Raw genomic sequence first — 19,601 nt, 5'->3', positions numbered from 1 at the left:
CAATGAACCTCCATTTGCCTATCTCATGTGTCTATACTTACTGACTTAAGGCCGATCTTGTTCCATTTGGATCCCCCACACTTCCCTCTCCCCGATATTATGCCACAGTTCCCAGGCATCATATCATTTCATCCATAAATATTTCAATAAATTGAGAATCTTTATTTTTACACATAACCATAATTCTATGAATAATTTTAGTGTGCTAGGTATCTAATTCCTAGATGTTTTGCCTTCGTAATCCATCGGGGTTCATTACCTCAATTCATTATAGAATTATTTCTTATTTTTCTTCACAGCTTTTCCTTTTGCATTTTCCCCCCCTTTCTTATCTTTTGGAGAAGTCTTTCCTTTCTTTTGCACTTTTAGTTCTTCAAATCTCCCCAGTCCTTTCCGGACCATTATTCCGCGCCACCATGCCTGAATCTGAAAACAAGATAAACCCAAACAGCATCAGCTGGTATCACTCTGGACTGGGGATGGCGATCTCTTTGTTCTGGATATGTAGTTCTAAAGACGTAGGGAATGGAATGTCATTAGAACTCCACCTTATTTTCTCTCTCTCAATTGGCCAGTCATCTTGGCAAATGTAAAAAAATAAGAAAGAAAAGAAAAGAAAGAAAAGAAAAATTCAGTGCTTTTATGTCACGGGCACTGTTCTAGACATTTAGGAAACAGCAGTTAAAAGCAAATGTCACTGGGGCACCTGAGTGGCTCAGTTGGTTAAGCGTCTGACTTCAGCTCAGGTCATGATCTCACAGTTCATGGGTTGGAGCCCCGCATCAAGCTTCTCACTGGGTGGAGCCTGCCAGGAATTCTTTCTCTCCCTCTCTCTCTGCCTCTCCCCTGCTTGCTCTCTCTCTCTCTCTCTCTCTCTCTCTCTCTGGCTTTCTCTCTCTCAATAAATAAATAAAAACTTAAAGAAAAAGCTAATGTCACTGATCTCACATTGCAGGAAGGAGAGGATACAGGATAGATGGTAATAAGTGCCATGGAGAAAACAGAGCACAGTAAGGGGAAATCAGGAGGGCTTATACCTGTCTTCCCTCTGTTACTGGGTTGCTGTGCTTCTACCTACAGCCAGCCCTCGCTCGTTCTGAGATCCTGTGCCCTCCACCTACTCAGAAATATCCCACCTCTGAACCTTCCAGTGCCTCCCCACTTCTCTCAGAAAAAAAGCTCAAGTCCTTACAGTGGCTTACAAGGCCCTATCCAATCTGCCCCCTCCCTCTCGACCTCACTGCCTCTTACCTACTCCCCCACCTCGCTCACTGTGCTCCAACTGTGCGGGGCTCCCCACTGTCAGACACTCCTGGCACAACCTCAGCTCACAGCCTTTGTGTGTACTGCTTCCTCTGTCTGGAACACTCTTCCCAATATTCAGATGGCTTACCCTCCAGTTCTTCCAGTAGTTGCTCACTTGTCATGGCCGTAGACTGAACCGTGCCCCCTCACTCCCTGCTTTTATGTTAAATGTCCTAACCTCCAATGTGAATGTATTTGGAGATGGGCCCTTGGGAGGTAATTAAGCTTAGATGAGGTCATGAGGGTGGGGTCTTCACGATAAGATTAGTGCCCTTATAAGAGACACCAGAAAGCGCGTTCTGTCTCTCTGTCATGAGAGGACACAGCAAGAAGACAGCCATGTGCAAGGCAGAATGAGAGCTCTCAACAGAAATGGACCATGCCGGCACCATAATCCTGGACTTCCAGCCTCTGAAACTGTGAGAAAATTTCTGTTGTTTAAGACACCCAGTCTATGGTATATTGTTATGGGAGCTTGAGCTGACTAAGCCAGTCATTTTTCCAATGAGGCCTACCCTGACCTTCCTATTTAAATTGAACCTCCCTCAACACAACCAACCCCCCTCCCCTGCACACACACACACACACACACACACACACACACAACTTCTGGCGATCTCAGTTCCCCTTAGCTTGAACTTTTTTCCCATGCCAGTTATCACTTTCTAACAGACTATATAATTTTATGTTTTATATTTCATTTTTTCATTTCCATCACACTAGACTTTAGGCAATAAGAGGACAGAAAAAAAATCTGTTTTGCTCACTGATGCAATTCCACTGCCTAGAACAGTGCCTGGCACATAGCAAAAAGCAAAAAATAAGTATTTGTTGATGAGTGAACAACTGAATGAATGGAGTGGGTGGGCTATGCTGTTTTATGTAAAGTGGATCACAGGCAGGTATGAGGAGATGTGAGCAGGGACTGAACTAAGTGAGAGCCTTGTCCGTATCTGAGCAGAGGGAGGAGCAGGGGAAAAATACCAAGGATCGTTTGTGATGTGAAAACGGGACAGATGAGATGGGAAGTGACAGCATCAGCACATCCGTTCAGGTGGGGATTTTCCCAGGGAACGGTATCGCCCTCTAGAGGCATTCTAGACATTCACGGGGTTTTCTGTTATCTCCAGGCTTAGCAGTCTTCCAGTTGTGTAACATGTACCCGGTGCACAGAGACTTTTCCAGGGTGTGCAGGCTTGGATGATCTGGAGGCGACCCATCTCCAGAGCTTCAGCTTGCACGTGCACCCCTTCCTACAATGTCTCTGCCTAGGAAAACAACTGCTGGTTTTCTCCATTCCCACTTCTGCCTTCACAACTCCCACCTGAATCTGACTAGGGTGTGTTGAGCTGGACTCCAGAAACCTCTGGGACACCACAAAAAAAGAGACAATATAGAGCGGCAGTATTGAAAAAAACAAAACAAATGAACAAACAACGCCATAAAACAGACTCTTAAATACAGAGAACAGTGGGGGCATGAGTGGACTAGGGGACTGGTGGTGACTAACTGTGGTGAACACTGCATGATACACAGAATCGTCAAATCAATATGTGATGTGACCCAAAACTAATATAGAATTGTATGTCAATTACATTTCAATAATAAAAGACTAGCAGTATTGATGTTGGCTCTAGGGACTAGGTAACCAATCCTTTTGTAAAGCAAGTGGTTCCCAGCTCTTTGCCCTCAAGAAAATTGGAAGAAGGCCAGTTGATTTGCCAGCTAAGAGCCTGCTATGAGTTTCTGGGATAGAAATCTGGAAGAAGTTCAGAGATGTGTGAATCATTACCATTTGAAACAAAACAGTATGGGCGCGCGCGCGCACACACACGCACACAAAGCTTCTTCCATTCTTTTCAATTTAACTATGTAAACAAGGTTCATCTATAAAATGAAAAATGGGACTAGAACTGACATCAACCCTATCACATTCTAGCAATAAGTAATGCTATAAGCATTACTTATAGTAATGTTTATGTGGGAATATATAAACGATGTGGAAAAGTCTCATCTGTGTATGTATTTCTTCCCCCAAGTCCTATAGGTCAAATAATTAACCACCAAAATTTGCAATGGATTTTATGCTGTTTTGTTCAGTTTTACGCAACTAAGAATTGTAATATGACTCAATCCAGGATGTAGAAACACTATGGCCACAGAAAAAAATTTAATTTTAAAACTTAATTTGTATAAATATTTTTGTTGCCTGAAAGTATGAACGGTGATCTATAAATGACTTAGAATTACATATATAAAACATTAAGATCAATTCTTAGGGGAAAGTGAAATAGACATACATGTTCAAGAAGAAAACGGATATAAAATTTTTGCCTAGAAAATAAGTTTGCTCAAGTATTTCGTAAACCGATGTGACTGACAAAATCATAGTGGTATTTAGAATCCACTGGATACATTTAAGATACTGATCTAAGAGCTCTATTTCAAGATGTCAATATTCAAAACTCACTGGCAAGTAAATCCTTTGCAATAATTTAAACTTAGTGGCAAAAAAATTAAATATCAACTTTACTATTTTTTAATATTTTTGATAATGTTTATTTATTTTTGAGAGAGGGAGAGAGACAGAGTGCAAGCAGGGGAGGGGCAGAGAGAGAGGGAGACACAGAATCTGAAACAGACTTCAGGCTCTGAGCTGTCAGCACAGAGCCTGATGCAGGGCTTGAACCCACTGGCCATGAGATCATGACCTGAGCCGAAGTTGAACGCTTAACCTACTGAGCCATCCAGGCACCCCTAAATATCAATTTTAAAATGTGCAAGAGGTTTCTCACAATACTTTTAGGAAGTATCCAAAAAATATTATTTTCATTCTTCCAGTGTAGCTATTCCTGAGAATATACATATTAAAATAAATAATATAAATTACTTTCCTTTTTCCTTTATGTTGCAGCTTGGGCATTATTTTCATTTATTAAAATTGTGTTGGGGCACCTGGGTGGCTCAGTCGGCTAAGCACCTGACTCTTGGTTTCGGCTCAGGTCACAATCTCACAGTTGGTGAGTTCGAGCCCTGCATCAGGCTCTGTGCTGACAGTGCAGAGGCTGCTTGGGATTCTCCATGTCCCCCTCTCTGTATCTCTCAAAGTAAATAAATAAACATTTTTAAAAAATTATGTGGTTTTGGTAGGTTACATTATCTGAGTTTAACTTCGGAAGAAGAAAGAAGGTATCACATAATATTTATCACAGAAGAGAGGGTGTTAGGTTTGATACAGATAAGGGCCATTGACAGAGGAGATCAAAGACTGACTCTTGTTCTGGGTAAAAAGGAAAATCATGGATTTCAGCAGAGCAGTGATAAGATCTGACCTACATTTTAACAGCATTGGTCTGACTGCCAAGTGGAAGGTATACTGTAGGGGGTGCAGCTATACAAGTGGGGGCACTAATGGGAGGACTAATGTGGTCATCAGGTTGTGGGGCAGTGGGGGCTTGACCAGTTGAATAAAGAATACTGAATACTGACTGAAGTGGACCCTGGCCTGTCCTAGTCTGTCTGGGGGTATCCTATGTCTCCATGGGCGAGGTGGGTAAGGAGAGGACAAGATTCTTTGCTCTCCTTGTTTTAAAGGCTCTTCGCCCTTCAATCCTAGTTAATGGCAGAGAAGAACTCCGGTCTCTACACCCCTGCCCTGTCAGGACTTTCACTTCTGATTTTGCAGCCTTAGCTTAGTGAATTTGTTAATATAAGCTCTTCAGTCCTTCGAATAGTCCAAGAATTTTAGACTGTTTGGGGGATTTGAAGTTTTGATTTCTTTCAGCTGTGTGTCGCCTCCTTATCTGACAAAGACATGAAGGACAAAAATGCAAAAAAAAAATGCTAAGATGGTATTCCAAGTTCCTCTTGCTTAATTCTGAGGATATAAAGGAAGTAAGAGTCCCTACTCTCGGTGAGGACAAGGTATAGATGTGTAAAGAGCAGCTCCAGAATAGTCTGTAATATATTTAACATTAACCCCTCTCCAAAGCAACTGTGAATGTGCCAGAATTTTTGCTGCTGTTACCTTTGTTGCCATTATTTTCATGTTTCTTTTTGTCTTAAAGTATGTCCATATAGCCTGATTGCCTTCGGCGCACACTTCTCCTGGGGGGTCCTCCATAGGATTGTTCATCAGTGTCAAAACCTTTAGATTCATCAGGCTATCCAAATTCTCTGGAAGACAGGTGATCAAGTTGTCCTCAAGCAGTAATTCTTTCAAAGCTGAAACAGTTTGTTTTTCAATGATAGGTTCATCTTAAGAGCAAGCAAAATTAAAATGTACGCTCTTTAGTCTACTGGCTCTGAAATATTTGTTTCCTGTGCTGTCGTGTCACAAAAGACACAGATTGCATAAGGCAGACCAAGTTCTCTTCCTTATAACAGTTCAGGGTTGTGAGAGCCAGTGCATGAGAGACAGAAAAGTAGTACACACTAAAAAAAAACTGATAATGGTTCATTCCTCCAGGGGCCAAGGACAGGATAAAGATGTATGGTCAGAAGCATTACTAAGGAACAAGCCCACCCTCACCTCTAACCTTTGAATGTCTTGGGGGTAGGCCACAGCTTCCACTCATATTTCTTCACCCTCTTTTCATTAAAGAGAAAGAGTCATAGTTTGAAAACTATCTCTAAACCTGAAGATTCAGCACACTATGGCCAAAAACATTTTTTTTTTTAATTTGGTCCCCCTAGAAGCTCAGCAAAAGGTTGTTAAATGGATGGATGAACTGATGCATGTACAAATAAAGACTGGTTTAGCCTAGCATAAAATGTTTGGGTGTTTAAATATGAATCATATAGGACTTTTCATGCCAATCATACAGCTCCAAAAGTCCTGCCTTGCTGATTTCATCACTCAGGGTCAACACTTTTCCTTTCATTCAAGTGACTTAGTGACCTAGTGCAAATCTGCCGCAGGACCCCCAACTCCAAATTCTGGCATGTAGTAGGTATTCAGTAAATTAGTGTTGGTTGTATGATGACCATCTGGGTGAATGCTAATTTTCTTAGCAGTTGGTATTTACTCCTCTATTCAATTTACAAGAAACAGTCTAACTGTCTTTGTGAGGCTCTTAGCTGTGCTCATCAGGCATCTGGCTTTCCTTGTCTCACTAGTGAGGCCTTCGAGGAGGTAATAGGGTAGGGCTCAGCTCTCTGAACATTGAGATTGGTCTTTGGTAAATCAAGGAAATGGGACATGCTGGCCTCACACTCCACTACACTGAGGATCTACTAAGATTCCTCACCTTGTGCTTGGCAAATGGAATCTGGAAGTTGCTTAAGCAGGTTGTGGCAGCAATTTAGAATTTCCAGGTTAGGCATGGATCCCAAGGATGTGGGCAGGTACTCCAGATGATTGTTCTCTATATACAGCTCTTTAAGATTCTGAAAAACAGAGGTGCCTGGGTGGCTCAGTCAGTTAAACATCTGACTTCGGCTCAGGTCATGATCTCACGGTTCATGGATTTGAGTTCTGTGTCAGGCTCTGTGCTGAAAGCTCAGAGCCTGGAGCCTGTTTCTGATTCTGTGTCTCCCTCTTTCTGCCCCTCTCTTGCTCACACTTGTCTCTATCTCTCAGAAATAAACATTAAAAAAATTAAAAAAAAAAGATTCTGAAAAACATGTCAGTAGACCATAATGATCCTTACAATGATCCTTACATTCTTTTTTTTTTTTTTTAATTTTTTTTTTCAACGTTTATTTATCTTTGGGACAGAGAGAGACAGAGCATGAACAGGGGAGGGGCAGAGAGAGGGAGACATAGAATCAGAAACAGGCTCCAGGCTCCGAGCCATCAGCCCAGAGCCCGACGCGGGGCTCGAACTCACGGACCGCGAGATCGTGACCTGGCTGAAGCCGGACGCTCAACCGACTGCGCCACCCAGGCGCCCCAATGATCCTTACATTCTAATAACCAGAATCATTGGTGAATTCCCATGCTCTTTCAGTGGGGATACTATTCATTAGGATAAAGGGGGAAACATACTTAAAGAGCCAACATCCAAACATAAAAGTATTTTTGGGTAAAACCATTGGATATGGTTCCCATCTACACAGGGAAAAGAAAACATGGGAATCTAGCGTTTGTTTCACAAGAACTTTATGGAAAACTAATTTGATAATATAAGTACATATATCATTTGCTCGCTTTCAAAAGCTAATTATCTATAGTAGTGTTACAGAACTGAAATTGCCTCAGGTATCAATCCAACACTGCCCAAGCAGGAGAAGCCAAAATGTGTAGATAATGAATTAACTATTTGCAAATTCACTGGGCAAAAATATAATGTTTGCATGTCACCCTAAGATTTCAGAGAGCATGGCATGGCATGTCAAGGAGCAAGATGATGAGGAGAGTTCTGAACACAGGGCAAAGCAATGGAGAATCAGGAAGAGGACCTCTGTGCCACAGGTTGAGAAGCACCTGTGCTATATACACATGCTGTTGCTCAGTTCCACAACGAGGGGCGGGGGTCTGTCGTGGCCCGCACCTACTTTATCATTAGTAAGAGCGCAGTACCACCGACATGGAAAAAAAAAAAATCAATTCTTTAAAGTATGCATGGATTAAGACACAGTGGTAGGGCTCCTTTGAATGAAGTTATCTTGTTGCTTTGTTAGGACTTAGCACAGGGCTGCGGACCCATTTCCACAGGAAACTGGGGCAACGTTAAATTATTCTGGTTTGTTTGCCATCATGCAGGAAGGGAGGTCACGCTGATGCATCCAAAATGCAGGCTCCCAGCCATGTGAACTTCAAAATAGTATAATTTTCAGGGGCCTCCTACAAAAGCTAGAAATTAAATGGAAAGCAGTGGGGCTCAATTTCTGCAAATGAAACATGCCAAACCGTACAGTGAAAAGGAGTATGGCACAGCATAACCAACAGCAATCACAACAAAATGTTCTTTGAATATGGATCCAGGGGCTCAGAAAAACAGTGGAAGCCTCAGAGTGGAATAATGGCTGCTTGTTAGGGGGTTGGAAATCTAGTATGGATGATTCCACATGCAGCCTATGGGGACACCATTGGGTGTTCTCAGTATCAGCCAACTTAAGGAATCAGTGGGCATGTACTTCTTTGCCTAATCATTTGGGGAGGCTTACCTGTAGTTTACTAATGTCTTCTGGCATATAGGTGAGCTTGGCTCCCTGGTCTTGCCCAATGTATAATTTCTCTAAAGACTCTAAAGAAAGGATTTCTTCTGGAAATGAAGCCAACTGATTTCCTGTTAATCCAAGCATCTTCAGCTTTGAAAGGGATACAAAGTCTGGAGGTAACTAGAAGTATTCCAAAAAGATAAGTTTCAGGTCAAAATTATCTTTAACAGTAAGAAAATAAATTGGGCTTTTAGTTTTGAGGCAAATTGATAAACATCAAGTACAGCGATTTAGCAATTCCTACTGATGAAAAGTTTGCACACACCGTTGCATATAGAGTATTTATACCTGTAGATCTAAAGTCTGGAGTCCTCCTTTTTCTGATGAGCCTCTCTGCTCTTCAATTTTATGCACTGCTTTAAACTGAAGCAATTTTAAACCTACTTTATTGCAGATTTTTGAATGGTAGGGTAGCAAATGCTTGATATTACTGAAAACGTACTAAAGTTATTGGTGTAATATTGCAACTATAATATCAACAATTTCAGTTATTGGAACTGATCAATTTAGACACATGACCTCTCACCCTAAAGGCTCAGCAATTTAGAAACTTCAGTTGAAATCTCAGTTGGAAGTAAACAAGGAAGAAGACTATTATGATTTTATCTGGTCATATTCTGCCTTCCAGTGAATCCCAAGGTTTTACAGGCCCTCTACAGGTATTAGGTAGGCATTTCAGAGACTCCCAACTGTCTGGGCGGGAAGGCCTTGGAAGGGTCGTCTATTCTAATCCCATAATAGGATGGTTGAATATATTCCACAGCTAGCCATCCAGCACACATTTAAACACCACTTCCTGGAACGAAAAGCTCATTACTTGGATGGAGACCTCTAATCACCAGATTTCCTTCTTGTGTCAAGTCAAAGTCTCATGTGTCCACCTTCTGGTCTCTTTCTGGCACTCTGGAACCACATGGAAAAATCTCATTCTTAAAACACGGGATGGTCTCCCTATTGATTATGTTACAGAGACACCTGTTTTCTTGGAGAAAAAAGAGCCCAGCTATATAGCTCAAGAGCTTCTTAATTCACTTTGAATCACCTTCCATCATCTGGCTTTACTCCTAATGGGGAAATCGTTCCCCACAGTTCCCAGTCTTAGCCCTGGCCTCTCCTCCACCCGTTCCTCAATCCAGCACCTCTTCTTCATGAGAATGGTTACAGACCAGCTCAGTCTGACCCCTCGATGGATGGGTGGGATAGATACATTGGGGAATAGGTTAAAAGAAAGCCCCCTAGAGGGATAACATAGCAGTAAGTCTCAGCCGCAATCTTTCAGATTTTTTCTTTATTGGGTAGGGGGAGCACCCATTTTCCTAAACATGCTATAAAGTGTTTATAGTTTTATTTATCCCTTTACTTATTTTTTAAAGTCAATCTCCAGAGAAGCTGCTGTTTGAGCTTTCCTTCTTAGCTATTTCAAAATTCTTTACCAGGCACTTAGATCCCTTTGACACGTTTATTTATTTTTGGGACAGAGAGAGACAGAGCATGAACAGGGAAGGGGCAGAGAGAGAGGGAGACACAGAATCGGAAACAGGCTCCAGGCTCTGAGCCATCAGCCCAGAGCCCGACGCGGGGCTCGAACTCACGGACCGCGAGATCGTGACCTGGCTGAAGTCGGACGCTTAGCCGACTGCGTCACCCAGGCGCCCCTAGATCCCTTTGACACAAAGCGTCCAAACTTATGGGAAAATGTTTTTCAATCTAACCCCTTCATTAGAACCTAGTAATTTCACATCGCGGTTCAGCTAGCTCATAGGTTTAGCTTTTCTTTTTCAAAGCACATTGAATGTTTAAAGACTTTTTTTTCCAGGATATTCAAGATCCAATAATCCCATAACAGTCACATTAAAGCACAGTGGAAGTAAATCTGGATGCACAGAAAACCTACAGAGTGTCAAATGAGGACAGTTATTACTGATGCTCTCACTGAGCTATACTCACCGTAAGGTTGAGTTCTCCCTTAACAGAAATGTACCATACAAATAAGATCCATCTAGACACACACTGGAAGCTACTTTTGCATTCACCTAGGCAAGAGAAGGCTACTGGCCAGGCTCCAGGAGCCAGAAACCCATCAGGAAAGTCTTTGGGGTGGGAGAGGTAAGGAGCTGGCATAAAGGTCACGTGTCATTATACAGACTGGGAGGTTACTGGAGGGATTAGCATAACAGGAAATGAGAAAAACAAACAAAACCCAGAAATACCATCATAAGAATTAGAGAATAGAATAGCAGGCAATGGACACAGAGATTTCCACATTCAGTATAATAATATTGAACACGACCACATTTCAGTGCAGCCTGATTTGTGGTAAAACTTGGTACCGGATGAGGCTTATCTTTAAGGAGCCATCTGTATGTGATTCCTTCCTCTATTCTGATATCTTAAAGTGTTTCACAGGAAAGGATTAGGTATCATTCATGACTCAATAAGGAATTAAGTCGACGTGTTATTTTTCCCAAAGGCGCTTTATATTTTGAGCCTCTCACTCCCAGTGTGGAATGGCAGACTTTGTCTACTGTAAAAGGAATTTCTTACCTCAGTGGTGGAATGGGGATGGGCAGAGGGCCTATGATAAACTTCTAAAATCCTGCAAAATGGGTTGCTGCCTAAGTAGAGATTAAGTCCAAGATTCTCTTCCTAAATCCTAAATTACCATCAAAATGGTTACCCCCTAAAAGGCAGTTTTGAAACTCTATAGGAATTAGAAAAAGAACAACCAATCTCCCCTGCCCCTCCAAAGTTCTAAATTAAAAATCAAATAAGAGATTAAACAAAAACAAAAACACCCCCAACAAACCTTTAAGGCCTAGGACTTGTATAAGGTATGGTGAACACAGCAGCTTGGTGTCCATGGCCGGGAAAAACACACCTATTATTTGATCACAGTTGTTGACTTCCAGATGGCCTGATTTCTCCCTCTATGGTTGTCTTTTGCTTTTAACAGAACTGTTCTTTTAAATTTTCAAATATTAAAACAAATGCATGTGTCCTCACCACCCAAATCTTTTGTTAATAAACAAAATGAATGTGTGTCAACTATAGTCAAATAAAAAGATTTTTTTAATAAAATCAAATACTGCAATTAAAATTGAGCTCCCCTGGGATCCTCCCCTCATTTCCTTGACTTCCTTTCTCTTCCCAGAGGCAGCCACTACTAAAAATTTAGCGAGTTTTTTTCTAGTTCATGATTTTTTTAAAATAAATGTTTATTCATTTTTAAGAGGGGGAGGGACAGAGGGCCTGAACTGGGCTCTGCACTAACAGCAGAGAGCCCCATGGGGGGCTCGAACTCATTCAACTGGGAGATCATGATCTGAGTCCAAAGTCCAACTGAGCCACCCAGGGGCCCGTCTAGTTCATATTTTTATACTTTTGTTACATTTGTAAATATCCACAAAGTATGTATTATGTGTGTATATGTATGTAGTTTTGTGTGATTAAAAATTTATAAATGGTGAGGGGCACCTAGATGGCTCTCAGTCAGTTACGTGCCCAACTTCAGCTCAGGTCATGATCTCTCAGTTCATGGATTCAACGAGCCCTGCATCCGGGCTCTGTGCTGACAGCTCAGAGCCTGGAGCCTGCTCCGGATTCTGTGTCTCCCTCTCTCTCTGCCCCTCCCCCACTGGTGCTCTGTCTCTGAAAAAATAAATAAAAACATTAAAAAAGGTTTTTAAAAATTTATAAATGGTGTAAGGTTCTGCAGCTTGGTGCTTTCCTTTTTAATAAACATCACAATTTTAAGATCTGTCCACATTGGCACATACTCCTCCAGTTCACTTAAACCTTTAGTTTTTTAATTTTATAAATCTAGCACAATCTGTTGGCTCATTGCTCTATTGACACGGTCTCCCATGACTGTGGTGGGCTGTCAACACTGTGCTATGAACATTTTTGAACACGTCACCCTGCACACATGGCAGTTTCTTTTGGGACAAATCTGATTTTGCAGTTCACCATGACTGGAGGCCTAAGGCTGTAGGTGTCAGAGAGAAATCTGTGTGAGGAAACCCTGTTCAGAGCGGGTCTTGGTTAAGAACATAGACTCTGGGGCCCCGCAGCTCTGGGTTGGAGCTCGGTTCTGCCACGTACAGGTGTGTGGCCTTGACGGGTTAGTTAAGCTCCCAGTGTCTCATTTCCCCCACGTATCGCCGAGGAGAAGATCGCCCACGTCCAAATGAGGAGGACATCAACACCAACTCGGGGCGGGAAAAGCCCCTGTGAGGGCACAGTGACAGCCGGGAAGGGAATCGGTACCTGGCATATTTTATTATCATCCAGCGCCAGGATCTCTAGGTTCCTGAGCGCACAGATCTGCAGCGGAAAGCGTTCCAGATGGTTCTGGCTGAGATCCAGGAAGCGCAGGTTGACCAGCCGCCGGAAGGAGTGCCGCAGCGCCCGCAGGCCGGTGTCGCGGAGGTAGAGCAGGTGCAGCGAGGTCCACTTGCAGATGAGGCGTGGCACCTTCTCCAGGTGGTTCCCGCTCAGCCCAGTCTCCGTCATCCCCGACAGCTCGGCCAGGGAGTGTGGGAGCGAGTGGAGGCGGTTGTGGGACAGATCCAGCACGGACAGTTTGCTGCACTGGCACAGCGACTCGGGTAGGAGGAGCAGGTTGTTGCGAGCCACGTAGAACTTCTGCAGCCTGGTCAGGTTCCCAATCGCCGGTGGGATGGCAGTTAGTTTGTTGTCATCCAGGTCAACGATCTCCAGGTTGGGGAGAGCGCAGAGCTCGGGAGGAAAGACTTCAAACTGGTTTTGCTTCAGGTAGATCTCCCTCAGTTTGGTATGGTTCACTACTTCCTTGGGCAGAGATTTCAGGTGGTTTCCGTCCAGCCCAAGCAGCTCGAGGTGGTGGAGGAGTTTGCAGAGGTCCACGGGGATCTCGGCCAGGTCAGTGTGGTACAGGCGGAGCTCCCGCAGCCCCCGCAGGCCTCTGAGGACAGGAAGGGCCGAGGACAGGAGCGGGTTGTCGCTCAGGTCCAGGCCCTCCAGGCTGCTCAGCGTGCCCAGCTCTGGGCACAGCTTTCTCAGCTTGTTCTTGTTCAGGTAGAGGATCCGGACGTTCTTTAAACGCTGAATACCCCGGGGGATTTCTTCAATCTGGTTGTTTTCCAGATGCACTTCTTCTAATTCTTCGAAGTCGAAGATCTCTGGTGGAATGGTAGTCAAGCTCTGATTAGAAGCATCAATGAAAAAGGTTCTAGCAGTGGCCCGTTGTGGATCAACTTTCTGATGAATTTTAACGGAATGACCTGGTTTTATCATGTCACTTGACATGTTGATGGGAAATGCAAATATCCAAAATCTGAAATAGCGTGAAAAGAAAAAAAAAATCCATTTATTCACCAGGATTCTTTCTGTCCCTGAGAGAGAGAAAATTTGAGTTGCTTGAATCTAGGGCCTGATGTTCTAACATAGCATGAAATGTAGGTTTTCGTGTTTCATGTTGGGAGAAGAGTTCAAGTATAGACTCCTCCTAACAGGTTGACTTACATGAAGAAAAAAAAAAAAAAGATTGTCTAAATTCAGTTTTTAAAAATCCCTATCTTGATTCTCTTTGCAGGTAGATGTGGAAGGTTGCAAAAGATTGCTCTTACCACCAACACTGAGAAAACACTTGGAAAAAATAATATTTTAAAATATTGTGTTTTTTTCTAGAAGCCACCAGAGAGTTGTGGATGCAAAGGGGGCCCAACGAATTAATTCTAGAGAAGGACTATCCCTTCCCTAAGTTGGCAGAGACCAGTGGACACTTTCATGCCCGGTGGCATTTTCAACTTTGGGGACCAGGCAGGCAGAGAAGCCAGCCTTCCATATGCACAGGCAAAGGAACTTCTGAAACCAGGAGAAACCAGTCAAGCTTTTAAAAGCCCTGTATGAGCAGCATGGTGGATTAGCACGGAGGAGCCTCAAATGCAGAGCCACCTCTCCCCAGTAGACTGGGGCCGACTCAGTGGCCTAGGAAAAGTTGCAGGCGATCTGGAAAAGCAGAGAGAGGTCCTGTCCTCTCATGCTTTTAGATCCCTAAGCCTGGCTGGAGGAAGGGGCTTAAATCCCTAAGCGGGACATTTGAAATTGCTGGGAATTGAAATGAACTGCAGCTGCAACCCAGAAAGAATGGAGAAATGGAGAAATAAATCATGTCTGTGGATTAGAACACTCAATGTTAAGATGTCAGTATTACTCAAATTGATCTATAGTTTCAGTGCAACCTCAATCAAAATCTCAATAGGCTTTTTTTTTTTCTTTTTTGGTAGAAGTTAGCAAGCTGATTCTAAAATTTCTATGAAAATGCAAAGAACCTAGAATTGCAAAAAACAATCTTGAATAATCACAAAATTGGCAGACTTGCACTACTGGATTTATAAATTTTGTACATCTAAGATGTTAATATTGTGTTACCAAAGACTAAGTTGTTGGTCCTTAGTACACACACATACACACATGCGCAAAGCCTAAGAAAAAGGGCAGAGAAGACAATGATGTGATGGTAGCTAGGTTGATTGTAGCATCTCTGACTTGCATTCTAGGATGGGGACTTTCCTGCTGGAGTATGGAGCCTCTCATCCACACAGAGGTCCAGTCCCTAGATGGAGGGGATGTGCTTCGAGCGCCACACTTAATATTACTGCACCTTGCAACACAACAGTGTGTGGTTTAGATCCCTGTTACTATATGCCTAGCCTCCAAAAGAGCTCTGGGACAGTGTTGCTCTCTGTTAAAGAAAAGAAAAGACTTATCACTGGTTGAATTATGGCTAGAATGCCTAGAATTATGCCTAGAATGAATTATGCCTAGAATGAGAATTATGCCTGGAATGACAAATGCCAGCATTTGTCATTTGATCATTAGGTAGATTAATACTGTTCAGTCCTGCAGGATAAAATTTCCAGTGTCCCAAACTACTGACAATACTGAAGGCCTCTAGACAATCCACAGTATACAGACTAAGGTGATAGTAGAAATGAAAATAGAGAGCACCCAGGACACTACGTGGGCTAAGCTTTACTCAATGCATTTAATCCTCACTAGAACCCTGAGAAGCAGGCACCATTATGATCTCTGTTTTACAGATACAGATACTAAGTAACTAAAAGGGCTTATCTCAGAACATAGTAGGAAGTGGGGGCTGGATATCCTCACTAAGGATATTTACATCATTTGTTTACAAGAAGCCTGATTTTAATAAATCAGTCTTGGGTGTAAGCATTCAGGCTTGATTTTCTTTTGCAGCCCTTCAGGCAGAGTCATCTGGGGAAGATTCTTGTGGACTAGCCATCTGATTAGGGTTAACACAAGTGTGTCTGGGCATCCAGGTGCATAAAAGAACTTATTTTTTCTAATATTCATCTTCCTCCATGATGAGACCTGCCTAGAATGTCTGAATGTGTGTGTACGTATGTTATCTCACCGGAATCTTATAGCCCACATGTGTCTGGAACCAATTTGATGGCCTCTGAAAGCTATATATATTGTACATCCATTAGCAGACTTAATAAAAGGAGGTTGTAAAGTCAGGATTTGCAATAGCTTGGCCAGTAATTCAGCCACAGTAAATAAGAATGAAGAAGATTGATTCCTTATTTGGCTATTTTTTTTTTCATTGGGATTGCTACCTCAACGTGGTCAAATTAACTTGTTATAAATCCATTTTACTGTGGAATTTCTAAGCGTCATAACCGTTGTGTAATTTCAGGGAGCCAGGTTTTGGATAGTTTAATAGTTAGCTCTTTTTTTTTTTAATTTTTTTTCAACGTTTATTTATTTATTTTTGGGACAGAGAGAGACAGAGCATGAACGGGGGAGGGGCAGAGAGAGAGAGACACAGAATCTGAAACAGGGTCCAGGCTCCGAGCCATCAGCCCAGAGCCTGACGCGGGGCTCGAACTCACGGACCGCGAGATCGTGACCTGGCTGAAGTCGGACGCTTAACCGACTGCGCCACCCAGGCGCCCCAATAGTTAGCTCTTTTTTGCTTAACTTTAATGCTTGAGAAAACCATTTAGGAAAAAATGATCAGCCCTCTGAAATTTACATCAAGTGTTGACACTTTGGTTTTCAATTCTGATTACACACCAACTGGATGTGTAATGTGAATCTGATAGCATAAATAACCATTTCCAGTTAAATTAGCTTCAAGATTTTACTTAAAACACCTGGGAGATCTTCTCCCTTTAATACAGACAAGCAAAAAGCCTCAATACAGCTAGGACTGGAGAATCATGTAATGGTAATGGTAATGGTAATCCTTTGCTTTGATAACAATTTCTGGGAAACCATAAAATTCCATGAAAAATGTTGAAGTCTCAAGTAATACTGAGATGAAGACTCATATAAAATTCAGACTTGAGTGGAAAACTATTATAAGCAAGCAACTTTAGATTTTCAGCAGAGGCAAGGGAGAATCTAATCTGCTCAGACAATAATAAAGGAAGATTCTGGGTGTGATATTGTGATAGAATATATATTTGGTCTTTGTTCCCTAGTTCCTGATACAAGAGCTTCTAAAACTTTGGTGTTTTCTGAGTGGTTGGGAAGGAGCATCTTTTGTTATTCATAATAAGCCCCATTCAACCACACCTGAGTCCATACCGCTTACTGCCCTCTTATTTGCACCCTGATAGCTCGCTAATGGCAGCTGGTTGCCAGAGGAACCACTCACGTGATTAGAGGGGCGGAGCTTTCAACCCCAGCCCTTGACCTCAGGGGAGGGGAGAGGGGCCGGATGTTGGTTTAATCACCAATTGCCGGCGATGTAATCGATCCTCCCTATGTACTGGAGCCTCTATAAAAACCCTAAACCGAGAGGTTATGGGAGAGCTTTTGGGTTGGTGCTGGAAGGCTAATATTCCCAGAGAAGGCATGGAAACTCTGCGTCCTGTCTTGATACCCTCTCTTCCCCACATGCATCTCTTCCATTTGGCGGTGCCTGAATGGTAGTTTTTTGAATACAGCGGTAATAGTAAGTAAAGTGTTTCCTTGAGTTCTGTAAACCACTAAAGCAAATTATTGAACTTGAGGGAACCCCGACTGGTAGTCCGCTGGAACTGGCGACAACCTAGGATTTGTGGCTGGCATCTGCAGTGGGAAGCAGTCTTGTGGGACTGAACCTTCACCCTGTAGGGTCTGTGCTAACTCCGGGTACAGTGCAGAACTAAATTTTTGGACACCTACTTGGCGTCCGCAGAGAACTGGAGACTTGCTTCTTGGGAAAACCCACACAGTTGGTGTTAGAAGTGTTCTCTAAGTAGAAATTTCATACTTAGTCCTGGGATACTGAGACGTACGATATGTTTTCTTAAGAGAAATAGAAGAAGTCTTTAATCTGGTAATGAGCTCTGAAAGGCTTGTAGGTGAGGAGCTCTACCAAGCCCAGGGCCAGTAACCCTTTCCTTTTGAAAACCTGAGACCAGTGACTTAAAGGTAAAAGAGGCCTTAGAGAAACATCTGTTTGCCGGAATTGTTAGCTTGTGCCCCACCAGTGTGCCCGTATCGCCATCGTCACCAAATGATCGATCTGAAATAGCTTCTTAGGACTTGTTGTCTTTAAATAGACTCAAAACGGCATTTTATCCATTTTCAAAAACGTTTCTACTTTTCCTTCTTCCACACATATCACCAAACTATAGATCTAGTAATTCATAGACAATGCATTTATTATTTATAGAATGTGGTTTTTTTCCCCTAGACTATTGTCTTGCACAATGAGCAAGACAGTTTGAGGCACTATTTACTACTAATCACTAATATACTTTCTCATCTCATCAGATAATAGGAATGTAAACTCTTCCACCAACTCCCTCTACTCTTCTTTTATCCATGGGCCAACTCAATTTTTTAATAACACTCATTTTTCCACCTGCATATTCAGTACCTAACAACATATATGCATGATCAATACCAGAGGTCGGCACTTCAGATACTCGTCAGAAAATTCAGCCAGGAATTTGCTCTGTTCTGACACCTGCTAGCAGCTCAGTTGAATCTTCTGGTAGTTGGGGGGAAAGAGCTAATGGGTGTGTGAAACATTAATTCTCCCAGATCCTTTGAGTTCTCTCTCCGTGTTAGCAGGAAACAACTTCCCTAGACCCTATTATCTGTTTCCTCAAGATAGGACTTCCTTAGATCATAATTAAACACCATGCTGTTGGCTTTTTAAACAGTTAAACAATCATTTGAAAAATATTTCTATAAAACTATAGTCAAAGACATGTCTGTTAAGTTACTTATATAAAGATACACCTACTAAACCTTCCTACTATAAGGTGCCAGAGGAAAGTAAATGCTGCCATTTACAGGGGCACCTGGGTGGCTTAGTTGGTTAAGTGTCCAAGTTTGGTTCAGGGCATGATCTCGCAGTTCACGGGTTCAAGCCCTGCGTCGGACTCTGTGCTGACAGCTCAGAGCCTGGAGCCTGCTTCGGATTCTGTGTCTCCCTCTCCTCTGCCTCTCCCCCACTTGTACTCTGTCTCTTTCAAAAAACAATCATTAAGAAAAATTAAAAAAAAAAAAAGAAAAATGGGGACTACATACTTTCATATATTTTCTTTGGTTCTGACTTCTAGAAAGCCGAGATTCAAGTTAGACCTCCTGACACATAAGCACCCAGTGAATCCACTTAAGTTTCCTTGAAGCCAGCTCAGCAACATCTGTTTCCCCTACCTCCCTGCCCCTCAGCCACTAATTCTCAAGGGGCAGGTCTTTAAAATTACATCCCTCCTCCATCTGGAAATCATTGGGTTAATGAAAAATGTACTGACGGAAATGAGTTGTACATGTGGTCGGTATTTTTTTGGCCATCCTATTTGATATGCATTTTGACACACAGTCTGTAGTTCTGTGCAAATACTTTGTTTTGCTAAGGTTCATATGGAGAACAGTGCTTCAAGTGCTGTTTGGTAAAAAGCAGCTCTTTTCTGTTTGTTCTGACCTTGTTTATTAGTCACTCTCTAGAACAAAAGTCTGATTGGCACTTCTTCCTCCTTTAAAAGTGTATCCCTCCCTTCCCCTAGAAGAGCAATTAATCCTTAACAACTCCTTACTTTCCTCTACTTGACTTCAAATACATTGAGAGGGGTAGAGACTGCAGATGCTGAATTGTGCCCACATTCATGCTTTAGTAT

At 42.5% G+C, this 19,601-nt stretch overlaps 1 protein-coding gene across 4 annotated transcripts in view; it reads right to left on the bottom strand.

Annotated features, from left to right (window-relative positions):
* Window positions 1–139: 139 nt before the first annotated feature.
* LRRIQ4 (leucine rich repeats and IQ motif containing 4) overlaps window positions 140–19,601 on the bottom strand; it is a 20,698-nt gene continuing 1,236 nt past the window's right edge. For 3 of the 4 annotated variants that reach the window (XM_040480704.1, XM_040480705.1, XM_040480703.1), the window contains exons 2-6: window positions 12,736–13,783; window positions 8,416–8,589; window positions 6,555–6,693; window positions 5,333–5,529; window positions 140–426 (exon numbers count right to left, since the gene is read on the bottom strand). In XM_040480704.1, coding sequence (XP_040336638.1) covers window positions 277–426; window positions 5,333–5,529; window positions 6,555–6,693; window positions 8,416–8,589; window positions 12,736–13,755 — 1,680 coding nt within the window. In that variant the 5' untranslated portion in view covers window positions 13,756–13,783 and the 3' untranslated portion in view covers window positions 140–276. The remainder of the gene's footprint in view (window positions 427–5,332; window positions 5,530–6,554; window positions 6,694–8,415; window positions 8,590–12,735; window positions 13,784–19,601) is intronic. The other variant, XM_040480706.1, reaches the window with a different exon arrangement.

The sequence above is a fragment of the Herpailurus yagouaroundi genome, unplaced genomic scaffold (genome assembly GCF_014898765.1).
Source record: "Herpailurus yagouaroundi ecotype Mexico unplaced genomic scaffold, PumYag 159, whole genome shotgun sequence".
NCBI classification, from domain to species: Eukaryota; Metazoa; Chordata; class Mammalia; order Carnivora; family Felidae; genus Herpailurus; species Herpailurus yagouaroundi.
This window is presented reverse-complemented; position numbering and strand designations above follow the sequence as displayed.